Below are 14,686 nucleotides of genomic sequence, written 5' to 3'. Positions count from 1 at the left end.
TACATTAAAAAGGAAGAAAGAGCAAAAATCAAAGACCTAACTGCACACCTGGAGAAACTAGAAAAAGAACAGCAAACTAATCCCAAAGCAAGCAAAAGGAATGAAACAATAAGGATTAGAGCAGAAATCAATGGAATTGAGAATAAGAAACAATAGAGGGGAGTGGATGCGGCACAAGTGGTTGAGTACCATCTTCCCACATGGGAGGCCCAGGTTTGATCCCAGGTGCCTTCTAAAACCAAAAACAAAACAGCAAGCAAACAATGGAAAAACAATTCGGGAGGAGGGGGAAGGCAGGGAGGGAAGAAGGGAAGGAGAGAGGGAAAAGAAGGAGAGAATCAACAAAACCAAAAGTTGGGAGTTGAGCACCTGCTTCCCATGTTCAGGGTCCTGGGTTCAGTCTCTGGTCCTTCAAAATAAAAGACAAAAGTTGTTTCTTTGGCAAGATCAATAAAATTGACAAGCCCCTAGCTAGACAGACGAAAAAAGAGAAAAGATGCAATAGATAAAATCAGGAGTGAGAGGGGGACATTATTACTGACCCCAAAGTAAAAAAAAAAAAGTGATCATAAGAGCATACTATGAAAACATGTATGCCAACAATTTTAGGCAACTTAGATGAAATGAACATTTTCCTAGAAACACGCAAATAATCTACACTGACTCTAGAAGAAATAGATGACCTCAACAAACAAATCACAAATGAAGAGATTGACTCAGTCACCTAAACCTCCAAACGAAGAAAAGCCCAAGACCAGATGGCTTTACAGGTGACTTCTACCAGTCATTCCAAGAAGAATTTAAATATTCCTACTCAAACTCTTCCAACAAATTGAAATGGAGGCAGCAGTACATAATTCATTCTGTGAGGTCTAAATCACCCTAACACCAGAGCCAGATAAGGATACTACAAGAAAACTACAGACAAATCTCTGTAATGAATATAGATGCAAAATCCTCCACAAAATACTTCCAAATCAAATCCAATAGTATATTAAAAGAAGTATATACCATGATCAAGTGAGTTTTATCCCAGATACGCAAGGGTGATTCAACACAAGAAAATGAATTAACTTAATGCACTACATTAACAAAGTGAAGGGGGAAAAAACACATGATCATCTTTGTAGATACAAAAAGACATTTGACAAAATTCAATATTCTTTCATAATAAAACCTTTCAAAAGATAGAAACAGAAAGAACCTTCCTCAACAACATAAAGGGCATGTATGATTAACCCACAGCTAACATCATCCTCAAATATCAAAGACTGAAAGCTTTCCCTCTAAGGTTGGGAACAGGACAAGGATGCCCATGTCACCACTGTTATTCAATATTGTGCTAAATTTCTAGCTAGAGCAATTAAACAAGAAAAAGAAATAAAAGACATATAAACTGGAAAGGAAGAAGTAAAAGAAATAAGGGAAGATCTAAGTAAATGGAACAATATTCTGTGTTCATGGATTGGAAGAATAAATATCATTAAGATGTCAATTCTACCCAAATTGATTTATAAATTCAACTCAATCAAAATTCCAACAGCCTACTTTGTAGAAATGTAAAAGCCAATTACCAAATTTATGTGGAAGGGTAAGGGACCCAGAATAGCCAACATCTTTAAAAGGAGGAATGAAGTGGAAGGACTCATGCTTCTGACTTTAAAGCATATTACAAAGCTACGGTGGTCAAAACAGCATGGTTCTGGCATAAAGATAGACACTAATCAAAGGAGTTGAACTGAGTACAGAAAAAGACATCAATGATCAGTTGATTTTTTACAAAGCTGTCATGTCCACTCAACTGGGATATAACAGTTTCTTCAGCTAATGGTGCTGGGAGAACTGGATACCCATATCCAAAAGAATTAAAGAGGACTCCTATCTCACACCTTATACAAAAATTAACTCAAAATGGATCAAAGACCTAAGTAAAAAGCCAGGATGATAAAACTCTTAGAGGAAAATGCAGGAAGCATCTTCAAGATCTTGTGATAGGTGGTGGTTTCTTCACTTGTATACCCAAAGCACAAGCAATAAAAGAAAAAAAGATGAATGAGACCACCTCTGTATTGAATACTTTGTGTTTCAAAGGAGTTTGTCAAGAGGGGAAAAGGCAGCATACTCAATGGTAGAAGATATTTGGAAGTCACGTAACCCATGAGGGTTTACTATCCAGAATATATAAAGAAATCCCATAACTTGGTAATAAAAAGACAAGCAACCCAATTTAAAAATGCCTTGAATAGACATTTTTCAAAAGAAGAAATAGAAATGACTAAAAATCACATGAAAAGGTGCTCAACATCCTTAAGCTGTTAGGGAAATGCAAATCAAAACCACAATGACATATCATTTCACACTTTCTAGAATAGCCTCTCTACAAGTGCTGGAGAGGATATAGAGCCGGGGTTCTTAACCTTTTTTTGTTCTATGAGCCCCTTTTCCAGTCAGGTGAAAACCACAGACCCCTTACTAAGTCTATATTATACTGTGTATTATTTAATAAACACACACCAACACATCCCCACAAGAATAAGGTTTTTCTGAATTTCAATTCAAGCTCACAGACCCCTTGTGAAGAATCCCTGATGTAGAGAAATAGGAACACTTATTCATTGTTGGCAGAAATTTAGAATAGTACAGCCACTGTGGAAGACAAGTTTGACTGTTTCTTAGGAAGCTAAGTATAGAATTGCCATATGATCTAACAATTCTGCTACTAGGTATATACCCTAAATAAGAAAAAGGAGGGACATAAACAGACTTCTGCATATCAGTGTTCATAGTGGGATTATTCACAATTGTCAAAAGATGGAAACAAATCAGCTGTCCATCAACCAGTGAATGGATAAACAAACAAATGTCAAATATACATACAGTGGAATATTATTCAGCCATAAGAAGAAATGAAGTCCTGATGCATGCAACAATATGGATGAACCTTGAGGACATTATGTTGAGTAAAACAAGCCAGACACAAAAGGATAAATATCTACGATCTTACTCATATGAACTAAATATAATAAGCAAACTCATGGAGTTACTATCTAGAATATAGAAGGAGGGTAGGGAATGAAGAGCTGGTGCTTAATTTGTGCAGAATTTTTAATAATGTTGACTGCAAATGTTTGGAAATGGATAGGCACAACTATAACACATCATTGTGAGTGTAATTAACAACAGTGAATTGTAGTTGAGAGTCTAAGGTCATGTATGTCATGAGAAGGAAAGCTAGAGGATAAAACACAGGACAGTGAATATGAGGTTAATGGTACAAATATAAGAATATTCTTTCATGAACTAGAACAAATGTATGTCACTATTACAAGGTGTTAATCATAAAGTGATATATGGTGGGAAATATCCCTAATGCAAACTATGGACTATAGTGAACAGTAATATTTTATTATTCTTCTATCAGTCCTAACAAAATTACCATACCAATTCTAAGTGTCAATAATATGGGGATAATAGGGGATGAAGTTACTCTTTGAAGCAATGAAATGGTTTAAATTGATTATGGTGATGAAAGCACATCTCTGTGATTATATTGAGACCCACTGATTGTACATTTTGGGTGGATTGTATGATGTGTGTATAAAACTGCTTTTTAAAAAATGGTTCAAAATATGCTCATAGAGCTGAAGAAAAACTTGGACAAAGACCTAAAGGAAATCTGGAAAATAATAGATGAACACAGAGAGACTATCAAAAGTAAGATGCAAATTATGAAAAGGAACCAAACAAAGATGAAGTCCACAGTAACAAATTTAAAATTCTGTTGAAAGGTTCAGCAGCAAATTGAAGTTGGCAGAATAAAGCATCAGTGAACTTGAAGTTAAGGCAATTGAAATCATTTAGGCTGACAAACAGAAAGAAAGAACAATGCAGAGAAGTGAACAGAGCATGAAAGACCTGTGAAAAACCATCAAGCCTACCAATAAATGCACTGTGGGCATCCCAGAAAGAGAAAAGAAAAGGAGCTAGAGAGACTATTCGAACAAATAGTCTGAAAACTTCCCAAATTTAATGAAAGACATGAATATATACATCCAAGAAGCCCAGCAAACCCCAACTGGATAAACTTAAAGAGAACCACACCCAGACACATTACAATCAAACTGTTGAATGCCCAAGACAGAGGGAATTCTGAAAGTTGCAAGAGAAAATCATTGTGTTACGTACAAAGGAGCCACAAGAAGATTAAGTGCCAATTTTTCTTCAGAAACAATGAAGACAAGAGGCAGTGGAATGAAATATTTAAAGTGCTGAAACAAAATAATGGCCAACCAATAATTTTATATCAGGTAAGACTATCTTTCAAAAATGTTGTGAGATTTAAATATCCCCAGATGAGCAATTCGTAACCAGGTTCAGTTCCTTATGCCTCCTAAAGAGAAGACAAACACACAGTAAATGAACACAGAGAGCAGACAGTGACTGCAAACAGCAGGGGAGAGTGGAAAAATAAAAAAGGAATAAAGAAATAAAGATTCTGGTAAAGGTAACTACATGGCTCATTATAATTAAAGATTTATTTATTTATTTATTTATTTATTTATTTATCCCCACTGCCCTGCCTCGTTGTCTATTCTCTGTGTCCATTCACTGTGCCTTCTTCTGTGTCTGCTCATCTTTTCTTTAGGCAGCAGCAGTAACCGATCCTGGGACCTTCCAGAGTGAGAGAGAGGTGCTCAATCTCTTGTGCCTCCTCAGCTCCCTGCTGCGTCTCTTATTGTCTCTTCTCTGTGCCTCTTTTTGTTGTGTCATCTTACTGCACCAGCTCTCTACTCAGGCCAGCTTGCCACATGGGCCAGCACTCCACTCGGGCCACCTCACCATGCAGGCCAGCTTGCCTTTACCAGGAGGCCCCAGTAATTGAACCCTGGACCTCCCATATGGTAGACGGGAGCCCAACTGCTTGAGCCACATCTGCTTCCCGATCTTTAATTTTCTTTCCTTTTTATATCTTCCTCTGGCTTTGGTATTAGGGTGATGCTGGCCTCACAGAATGAGTTAGGAAGTGTTCCCATTTTTGCAAGTGTCTGAGCAGGATTGGTGTTAATTCTTCCATTATTATAATGTAAGGTGTTGATGGTAGGGCTACAAAACATTACTGAAAGAAATTAAATAAGACTTAAATAAATGGGCATTCCATGTTCATGGACTGTAAGAGTAATTTTTGTTAAGATGTCTCTTCTACTCAAAGTAATTTACAGTATTAATACAATCCCTATCAAAAGTCTAACAGCACTTTTTTTGTTTTGTTTTGCAATAATGGAAAAGCTAATTACCAGATTCATATGGAAGGGTAAGGGGTCTTGAACGGCTAAAACTATCTTTAAAAAAAAAAATTAGAGGGTTCACAATTCCCAATTTTAAAACTTATTACAAAACCAAAACAATGTGGTTAAAGACACAGGAACCAATGGACCAAATAGAATCAAAACTGATTCCATATACAGACCAATGGAATCAAACCGAGAGTTCAGACATAAACACTCACATCTCTTGCCAATTGAGTTTTTACAAGGGTGCCAGTTCCACTCGTTTGGAAAAGAATAGTTTTTTTCCAACAAATGATGCTGGGAAATTGGGTAGCCATATATATGCAAAAGAAAGAAGGTGAACCCTAAACTCAAATCACATACAAGGATTAACTCAAGTTGGATCAAAGACCTAAATATAAGAACCAAAACTATAAAACTCAGAAGAAACCATAAGGAAACATCTTCAGGATATTTTGATAGGCAGTGGTTTTTCTTAGACTTTACACAAAAGCCAAGCAACAAAAGAAAAGAAATAGATAAATGGGACTTCATCAAAATTAAAAACTTTCGATGTATCACGATGATGGGAGAGAGTGTTGCTGTGGGGGGAGTGGGGGGAGGGGGCGGTGGGGTTGAATGGGACCTCATATATTTTTTTAATGTAATTAAAAATAATAATAAATAAATATTAAAAATAAAAAATAAAAAAAATAAAACCCTGAAAAAAAAAATTAAAAACTTTCATGAACAAAGATACTATCAAGAAAGTTTAGACGCAGAAGTGGACAAGATGGCGGCTGCACAAGGTAGGAGAAGTGTGATGGCAGATATGGTAGTAGCTGTAGTGGCTTGTTGGATAAGTGGAAAATTAATGATCAGCCTATGCAAATTGACAAGTGGGGTGGGTCAGATATGAAAAATTCTTTAGATGATTCTGCCTAAAAGGTTCTTCTAGAAAAGTACAAGTATGTGGAAAATTTTGGTCTTTTTTTTTTTTTTAATTATTTATTTGTTTATTCCCCCCACCCCCCTTGCCCCGGTTGTCTGTTCTCTGTGTCTATTTGCTGCATCTTCTTATTTGCCCACTTCTGTTGTTGTCAGCAGCACGGGAATCTGTGTTTCTTTTTGTTGTGTCATCTTGTGTCAGCTCTCTGTGTGTGCAGCACCATTCTTGGGCAGGCTGCACTTTCTTTCACGCTGGGCGGCTCTCCTTACAGGGTGCACTCCTTGCATGTGGGGCTCCCCTATGCGGGGGACACCCCTGTCTGGCACGGCACTCCTTGCGTGCATCAGCACTGCATGTGGGCCAGCTCCACACGGGTCAAGGAGACCCGGGGTTTGAACTGTGGACCTCCCATGTGGTAGACAGACGCCCTAACCACTGGGCCAAGTCTGCTTCCCAACTTTTGGTCTTATTGACAATGTCTCAATATTTTTACAATATCCTTTATTTTTTTGCTATAGTGATTGATTTGATTTGGGATTATGTGCATCCCTTTCCAAAGTCCAAGCCCATTCTGGCCTTGTGAGTTATATCCTATTTTATGATGATGGGGATCCTGACCATTTATACATCACAAAAGGAGAAGAGCATTTTTCTCTTGGCCCATAGAAAAAAATCCCTACAGGAATGGCTCCTGGTGCTATTTGGCAACTGTCCTCCAGTCTCAAAAGGTTTGATGACATTTTCATCCTGAAACTGACCTTTATTGGTAGAAGAACAAAGCAGCAGCCCAAATTCACAACAAGTCCACTGCTAAGTTCTTTGACCACAGCGGGACCCTGGTCATGGATGCATATGAGCCTGAAATAACCAGCTTCATGGCAGTCTCACCACAGAAAGAAAAGTAAAATAATCCATTCTAAAAACAGCTGTCTTTCTACTAGAGCATGCTGAATTATAGGGTGGGGGCAAAAACAAACAGAGAACTTAAAACGGGTGAAGTAAAGTAAGAATCATTAAAAACGCCCCTGTTTTGTCCTGAAATTTTAGTCCAATCTGGATAAATAGGCTTTTCTGGCACAAATATGAGGAGTAGTAGCTCTGATGTCTAGCTGTAGCCCTTTTGATCTACTGAATGCATTGTTTTGATTTGCTTTTCTGGAAAGCTATACCAACTTCTTTCTTTATCATAGCAATATTTTATAAAATAAAGCTTTGTGCCAAGCAGCATTTAAAGAACCAGTTTTTAAACTTGTTAAATTTGTTGCTGGCTTTATTGTGTTAATTCTGTTTCAACAGCTGTTCCCCTTAGGAATTCAGGATACAACCTCTTGTTTATGACAGCTTTCCTTCAAACACAGATTTTGCGGGTGTGTACATATTTGACTTGGGGAGACTTTTGAAAAAACACAGCTTTTTGGGGAGCAGATGAAGCTTAAGTGGTTGAGCGCCTGCTTCTCACATATGAGGTCCAGGGTTTATCACTGCTACCTCCTTTTAAAAAAACAGTGGTTTAATTTGTTTAAAACACCTTCTCCCTGTTACATTTTATGCTCTTAACCAATTAAAGATGCCAGTGACATTTTTAGTTTTTAATGTTTGCTTTCCACAGTTATGTCCCTGTTTCTTTGTTTGTGCCCTTATTTAACTGTCATTTTCTAAAATATTTTCCATAAAAAGAAAGAAGACGTGGGAGAAAATGAAGGTCATATAGCCTACAGATTGGGAAAAAATATTTGGAAACCATGTGTCCAATAAGGATTTAATACCCAGAATATATAAAGAACTCCTACAACTGAGCAATAAAAAGAACCCAATTTTTCAAATGGGCAAAACACGTGAATAAACATTTCTCCAAAGAAAATATAAAAACAGCCAGTAAGCACATGAGGAGATGTTCAGTATCATTGGCTATTAGGGAATTGCAAATCAAAATCACAAATGAGCTACCATTTCATACTCACTAGGATGGTTACTATTTTTAAAAAATGGAAAATAGCAAATATTGGGGAGGATGTAGAGAAATAGGAACCATGTGACTCTGCAATCCCACTTCTAGTGTATATCCAAAAGAATTGAAAGCAGAGAACTGAACAGATGTTTCCTTACCAGTGTTCATAGCAGCATTATTTACAATTGCCAAAAGATCTCATGTTGAAAGAAATAAGCCAGACATAGAAGGATAAATATTGTATGGTGTCACTGATATGAAATAATTAGAATAAGCAATTTTTTAGAGTCATAAACTAGAATACAGGTTGCCAGGGGCCCGAGTGGGTATAGGGAATGAAGAGTTAATATTTAATGGGTCCAGAATTTGTTTGGGGTGATGGAAATGCTTTGGTAATGGATGGTGGTGATGGTACCACAATATTGTGAATGTAATTAACACTACTGAATTATATATTTAAAAGAGGTTAAAATGGGATGCTTTAGTTTGTGTATGTTACCAGGATTAAAAAAAAAAACACCATAAAATTGTACAATACAGTGAATTCTAATTTAAACTAATGCAAAATGTTAATAATACGGAAAACTGAGTATGTAGAGGGGTTGTATGGGATTATATTCTGCAGTATTTTTCTGTAAACCTACAACTATTCTAATTTGTTTTTAAAAGGACATTATTGGGACATATGAAAAATTGGAATATAGACTGCATACTTTATATCACATTAACTGATTTTCATATAGAAATGACTTCATTGGATTAAAATTCAATATCACTTTCTTTTATTTTTGATTGTTTAGTAAAGATCTTTTCTATATTTTAGATAAACCACTCTTGAAGACCTTGTCCTCTACTTCAGGATTCATAGAATAAATCCTTATAATTTATTTAACAGGAAAAACTCATTCTTAATGAAATGAATTGCTTCCTTTTTTTTTTTTTCCAAATAATGAGATTTATATAACATTGACTTTTTCTTTCTTTCCTATGTCAGAAAGCTCAGAACCACATTAAATGCCTAGTTAAAGAAAGCAGTATCAAGATACTCACCCATAATCATCTTCATTTCTCCCACTCCAACATAATTTTATTGCATTAACCTATCATTTTTTTATTATACTAACATTGGTGTGTCTGTGTCTCATTGTAAACATTTTCTAATCCATTTCGAGTGTAGGCAACATGTGAGAGTTTCATTTTTCATTGCTAGATTTGGAGCACATGTTCAACTCATAGTTAACTTTGGTCCTGTAATTCATTCTGCCATTTATGGAATTATAGGTGAGCTCCTTGCACTGATGTTAAAGATTAGTTCAGACGTGGTTCCAAAAACCATGTAGAAAAAAGGTGAGGAAAGGTTGAAAAACTGTTACTTAGAAGTACCTCCTATAGCACTTAAGAAGTACTATTTGGCTCACCTGTCTTTGTCTAACTATGACAGCATGAATTTAACTTGCAGGCATTTTATGAGGAAAAGGCTTTGAAAAATGTTCTCTGGTTGTCAATATGATATAACTGTGTTAGAGCTGCTATGTTAGGGCTTTCCTGGACTGACTTCAATTTAGGCACCTTAGCTCAGCCTTCTTTGTACTATAACGTGCACGTAAATACGTTAGGAATTATATTTTCTGTTATTTGAAATAAAAATTCAACATACCCAGAAAATTAAACCACAATGTCATAAGTACATATTGATTGTTAGGAATTTTTAAATTTAAAAAAAATATATTATTTTTCCATTTCTACTCTCAGGTAAAATCAGTTCCTGTATCAGGAGAGAATGAAGCTGTAACAGATATGAAAACTGGTGAGGTAGAAGGAAGACTGCCAGCATTATTACAAGAGACTAAAGAATTAAAGGTTGGCTTTTGGTGACACCTTTTATTTGTTACATATTTTCTCAAATGAATGCCAGGAAATTTGATTTTATTTCCTTTAATCTCTCAAATCCTTAGATTTATTAAGAAAGCTAATGGCATGTAATTTTATCTCACATTTCCATTCCTATTTTGATGACTAAAAATGGCACAGGTCAAGTTTTTTTTAATACCATTTCAAGTAATGGTATCAACTGTATAATATAAGAATGATAGGAATATATTTTAAAAGTAAAAATCATTGAAAATATTTGTTTTCTTTTGAACATCAACATATAATTACAATAAGAAAACCAGGGTTATAAATTTGTAAATCATTGATTTTGTTTGAAGTCATTGTTCTGTCCACTTTAATTGCAAATATGAAGTTGGGATAAAGAAATGTCAGAATTTGCATTTTGAGTTCTAATTCTGATGCTATCAAGCTTTCTGCTTGTTATTTATGTCTTTTTATTCCTCTCATTATCTGAGGTTTATTATTCCTCTGATTATCTGAGGTGATATTACTGTTTTATTTCTTAGGATTTTCTGGATAGTCTATTTAAACTATTTTTTTGATGCTACACTATATTTTTTGCAATAATTTTTTTTGATAGAGAGTCCGTAAAATGAAATTTTATGTTACTTGTGTGTGTGTGTGTGTGTGTCCGTGTGTGTGTGTGTCCTCCTGTCCACTAAACCCCACCCCCGAGTCCCTCAGATTGGGTCAGTATAGTGATTTGTCATAGAAAGAAACAATTTGTTTAAAAAATCTAGGACAGTGAATACCAAATCTAGATTAGTAATTTTCCCCTTTCTTTCCAGAATGAAATTAAAGCTCTGTCTGAGGAAAGAATTGCTATTAAGGAGCAGCTGGATTCATCTAACAGTACCATTGCCATTTTACAAAATGAGAAAAATAAGCTGGAGGAGAAACTTACAGATTCTAAAAAAGAACAAGATGATCTCTTGGTGCTGTTGGCCGATCAAGATCAGCAAATAATTTCTTTGAAGAATAAACTAAAGGAACTTGGTCATACAGTAAGATTAAAATGTTTTTTAAAATGATGAATACTATGCTTTTTTATAGTGCATTTTTAAAATTTAATGTCGCATGGCAATGTATGACATATATATATAAATCACAAGCAACAAAAAAAGCACATGACAACATGGTGTCATCTATGTTGCTTTCACTGTTTTAGGTGAATTGACTTAAGATACAGTTGTGGGTGTTTTTGTTTTTGTTTTTTGTTTTAATTTTCAAAAAAAGCTTTAGATTACATACATGTTACATCAAAAATATAGGGGATTCCCATATATCCACCTCTCCCCCTCTCACACTTTCCCCCATTAACAACATCTTTCATTAGTGTGGTACAGTTGTTATAATTGATGAACACATATTGAAGCATTGCTGCTAACCATGGATTATAGTTTACATTATAGTTTACACTTTGCCCCACACAATTTTATGGGTTTTGACAAAATGTATAATGGCTTGTATCTGTCATTTGCAGTGTCAGGCAGAACAATTCCAATGTCCCAAAAATACCCCCATGTTACACCTATTCTTCCCTCTCCCTCACCTCAGAACCTCCAGTGGCCATGGCTTTATATCAGCCATACAGGTTCTTCCATTGCGCAAATAATAAGTCTACTTTAGTAGTCCATAGTTGCATACCCCCTTATGTTCTTTCATTGCTAAATCTTGAGGATGTGGGGATGGTTGTGCCCACACTGTTTCAAATTGAGAGGAGCCTTAGATCCTATGGGGCAGATGGATGGAACTGTCCTGCTTGCAGCTGTAGATACTTTCTGTTAATTGGGATGGGCGTTATCCATCATCCTCCTTTTGTTAGTTGTTCTGGGCGAGTCCAGTGAACTGGAGAGTAGGTGCTGCAATTCTACTGAGATTCAGGGCTCAACCAACATATGAAGAGACTGAAGATTTAGGTCTTTGGGACATATATTTAACAAGTGTAGTGCTAATTATAGGTGCAAATAAAAGGGACTGAAGAGCTATGTGTAAGGGAAGTACAAATGAGTCTAACTCTCCTTCATTGGGGAGCATATATTCCAAAGTAAGGACCACTGAGACAGTGCTGAGTTCCTGAGATTGTGTGCCCTACCTATAGTGTCTATTTGTATCTAGAGCCCTCAGGAACCACACTGTTTACTCTGGTAGTCAATGAGATACTGCTGAGACATGCGTAAGTGTAACTGAAGTGACCTCTCGACTCACTTTGAAATCCCTTGGCCATAAAAATTCATTTGTATTTAACATTTACCCCTTTTGGTCAAGGTCTTTTTCCAGATGCATCTCTAGTAAGCTAGGAGTCATGTCCAATGCTGGGGGCGCAGGAGGAGATAGTGCATTTATATGTTGAATTTGGCTTAAGAGAGGCCACATTTGAGCAACAAGGAGGCTTTCAGGAGGTACTCTAAGGCAATATATTAATAATAGACAAAGTTTCAATTTCACAAGAAAAAATTCATAAATAAAACCGTCAGTATCAAGAGCCTGGTGTAATGGTCTGTCCTCCATCACCAGGCACTGCCCATGTGCTCGGGGGATTCTTGCCGCTCTTTTAGAGAATGTAGCAGGACTTTCCAGGATAGGAATTCATTATTCTTTCAATTTTAAGAATATTGTGTGGAAGATACAGTTTTAAGTTTGATTTCCAGCACTTTTATTCTGTTCTGTTTTTGGCTTTGAGTGTAGAAAGTTAATTGATTTGAGTGCTTCTGTTGTTAATAAGAGACTCATCATCCAAGTGTGCCGTTATCTTTTGCCATGTTTGATTCAGATGTGTGTGTAGTGAGGTAGTGCAATCCCTCAGCAAATTTAACCCAAATGTCTCATCTCATATTAGAAACAGCACAGAGCCTTGAGCATTAAATCAAGTAAATCAGATAGCTTCTATTCTATTCTAATTACTAGAGTATGGAATTTATCAACAGAGTATATATTTGAATGTGAAGTGAGTAAATCTTCATATTGTCAAATGTATATTTTCCCTTTAGGTTGAAGAAGAGGATGAACTTGAATCTGGAGACCAAGGTGATGAGGATGAAGATGACGGGGAGGACCAGGATCATATCTAGTTTTAAAATCTCTAGAGATGGTGGGGATTGCATTGTAATATTGAAGATGTGGACTTAAGACAATGCTTTGGTCTGCTTCCACAGAAAATAAAGATTTAGAAAGCAAGTGGAAACATTCATTAATAAGACTATCAATGTATTTTTTTAAATGAGGCCACCCATATTGAAAACACTAAAACTCTGACTTTATGTGGAACACACATATTTATTTAAATTCATTTGAACTATCTCAAAGTATAGTTTGCAAAAAGTTTCAGACACCAAAAAATACCATTTTAAAGCATGTGGTAGCAATGCCATTACCCTTAGTTCATTTGTTGTTTATGTAAGTTCTGTATTTCTCATTTTCACGTTTTGGAATTTGTGATTTTAAGTACTGATATATTTGATTTAATGTGAATTGAATTGGAATCATTGTTTCTAAATTCACCATTGGAGTTCTTGGCTAATGATTTCCTTTTAAAGAAGTGGGTTCACTTGAAGGCAAGATAGCATGGATTGAAGGATAACGTAGCTCATCAGCCTTCCATCCTATATAATTTTTAAAATGAGCCGTCTAGAACAGTTTAGAATGAGTGCCTTGACATCTTATAGGTCTGCGTGCTATACCTCAGTGAAGAAACAGAAGGGTACTGACATACAGTGATGTGGAGGGGGTTTCTGAGAAACTTTTGCAACATCGTATTAGCACGTGGTTGGTTTTGTTTTTAAGCTAAATATCTTTAAAAAATTGCAAGTTAACAGCTCATGCAACTTATATTTAGCATTGTTGTTTAATTATCATAAAACATTGTTTCTAGTTATAAAAAAACCACAATATGATTTATATAATTTATTGGCATTTTTGCTGAATAGGTTTAAGTCAGATAATAGATTTTTAAAAAGCAAATGAAGCAATGTGTCAAAATTTAATGTTTTGGTAATAAATATAGATATTATGTTCACTTAACTCTTTACTATGGTTCCCTTATTTTATATTTTGAGAAAAATATTTTATTATTAATAAAAAGTGAGGCAAGTAGAAGTGATTAAGGGCATTCTTCTCTTACTGAGTGTCCATTATTATAACCGAAAACATGGTTTTTCAAGGCAAACATTAAGATTGGAGGGGGCTAATTGGAGCAGCTGAAGAGGTGGAAGAGCTCGAAGAAGGATTTGGATGGTTGTAATTCAGCATTGGAGTTCTTGCCTAATGATGTCTTTTAATGAAATAAACTTATTTAAAGGCAAGATAGCATTGGTTGGGGTATGATGTGTATCGTCTGCCTTCTGGGTTCAGGAATAGTTTGAGCAGTCCACTAAGAGGCACAAACTTTTGAAAGAGGGTAGAATAGTTCAGTGTCCTGAAATGGGAGATGTCTGTGTGTTACAAAGTGCCCACGAACACTGCACCCTGCGTTCCCCATCCCACCACTGCCACTATCACCATAAGATGGCCCTTGTCATCCTTGAACTACATCATGGGACCTGGCTCAGATTACATGAAGTCTTCCTAAAGTTGACACCACAGATGAACAGCTAGTTCATGACTACATTTCAGGCTGATGTTACAAGAATA

The 14,686-nt window shown here is 35.9% G+C and overlaps 1 protein-coding gene across 3 annotated transcripts in view; it reads left to right on the top strand.

Annotated features, from left to right (window-relative positions):
- USO1 (USO1 vesicle transport factor) overlaps window positions 1-14,077 on the top strand; it is a 137,715-nt gene extending 123,638 nt beyond the window's left edge. For all 3 annotated transcript variants that reach the window (XM_058296814.1, XM_058296809.2, XM_058296820.1), the window contains 3 exons: window positions 9,917-10,024; window positions 10,846-11,061; window positions 13,048-14,077. In XM_058296814.1, the coding sequence (XP_058152797.1) occupies window positions 9,917-10,024; window positions 10,846-11,061; window positions 13,048-13,128 (405 nt within the window). In that variant the 3' untranslated portion in view covers window positions 13,129-14,077. The remainder of the gene's footprint in view (window positions 1-9,916; window positions 10,025-10,845; window positions 11,062-13,047) is intronic.
- Window positions 14,078-14,686: the final 609 nt, after the last annotated feature.

Source organism: Dasypus novemcinctus, chromosome 1, assembly GCF_030445035.2.
Source record: "Dasypus novemcinctus isolate mDasNov1 chromosome 1, mDasNov1.1.hap2, whole genome shotgun sequence".
NCBI classification, from domain to species: domain Eukaryota; kingdom Metazoa; phylum Chordata; class Mammalia; order Cingulata; family Dasypodidae; genus Dasypus; species Dasypus novemcinctus.
The sequence above is the reverse complement of the archived record's forward strand: the minus strand, read 5'-3'. Positions and strand labels throughout refer to the sequence as shown.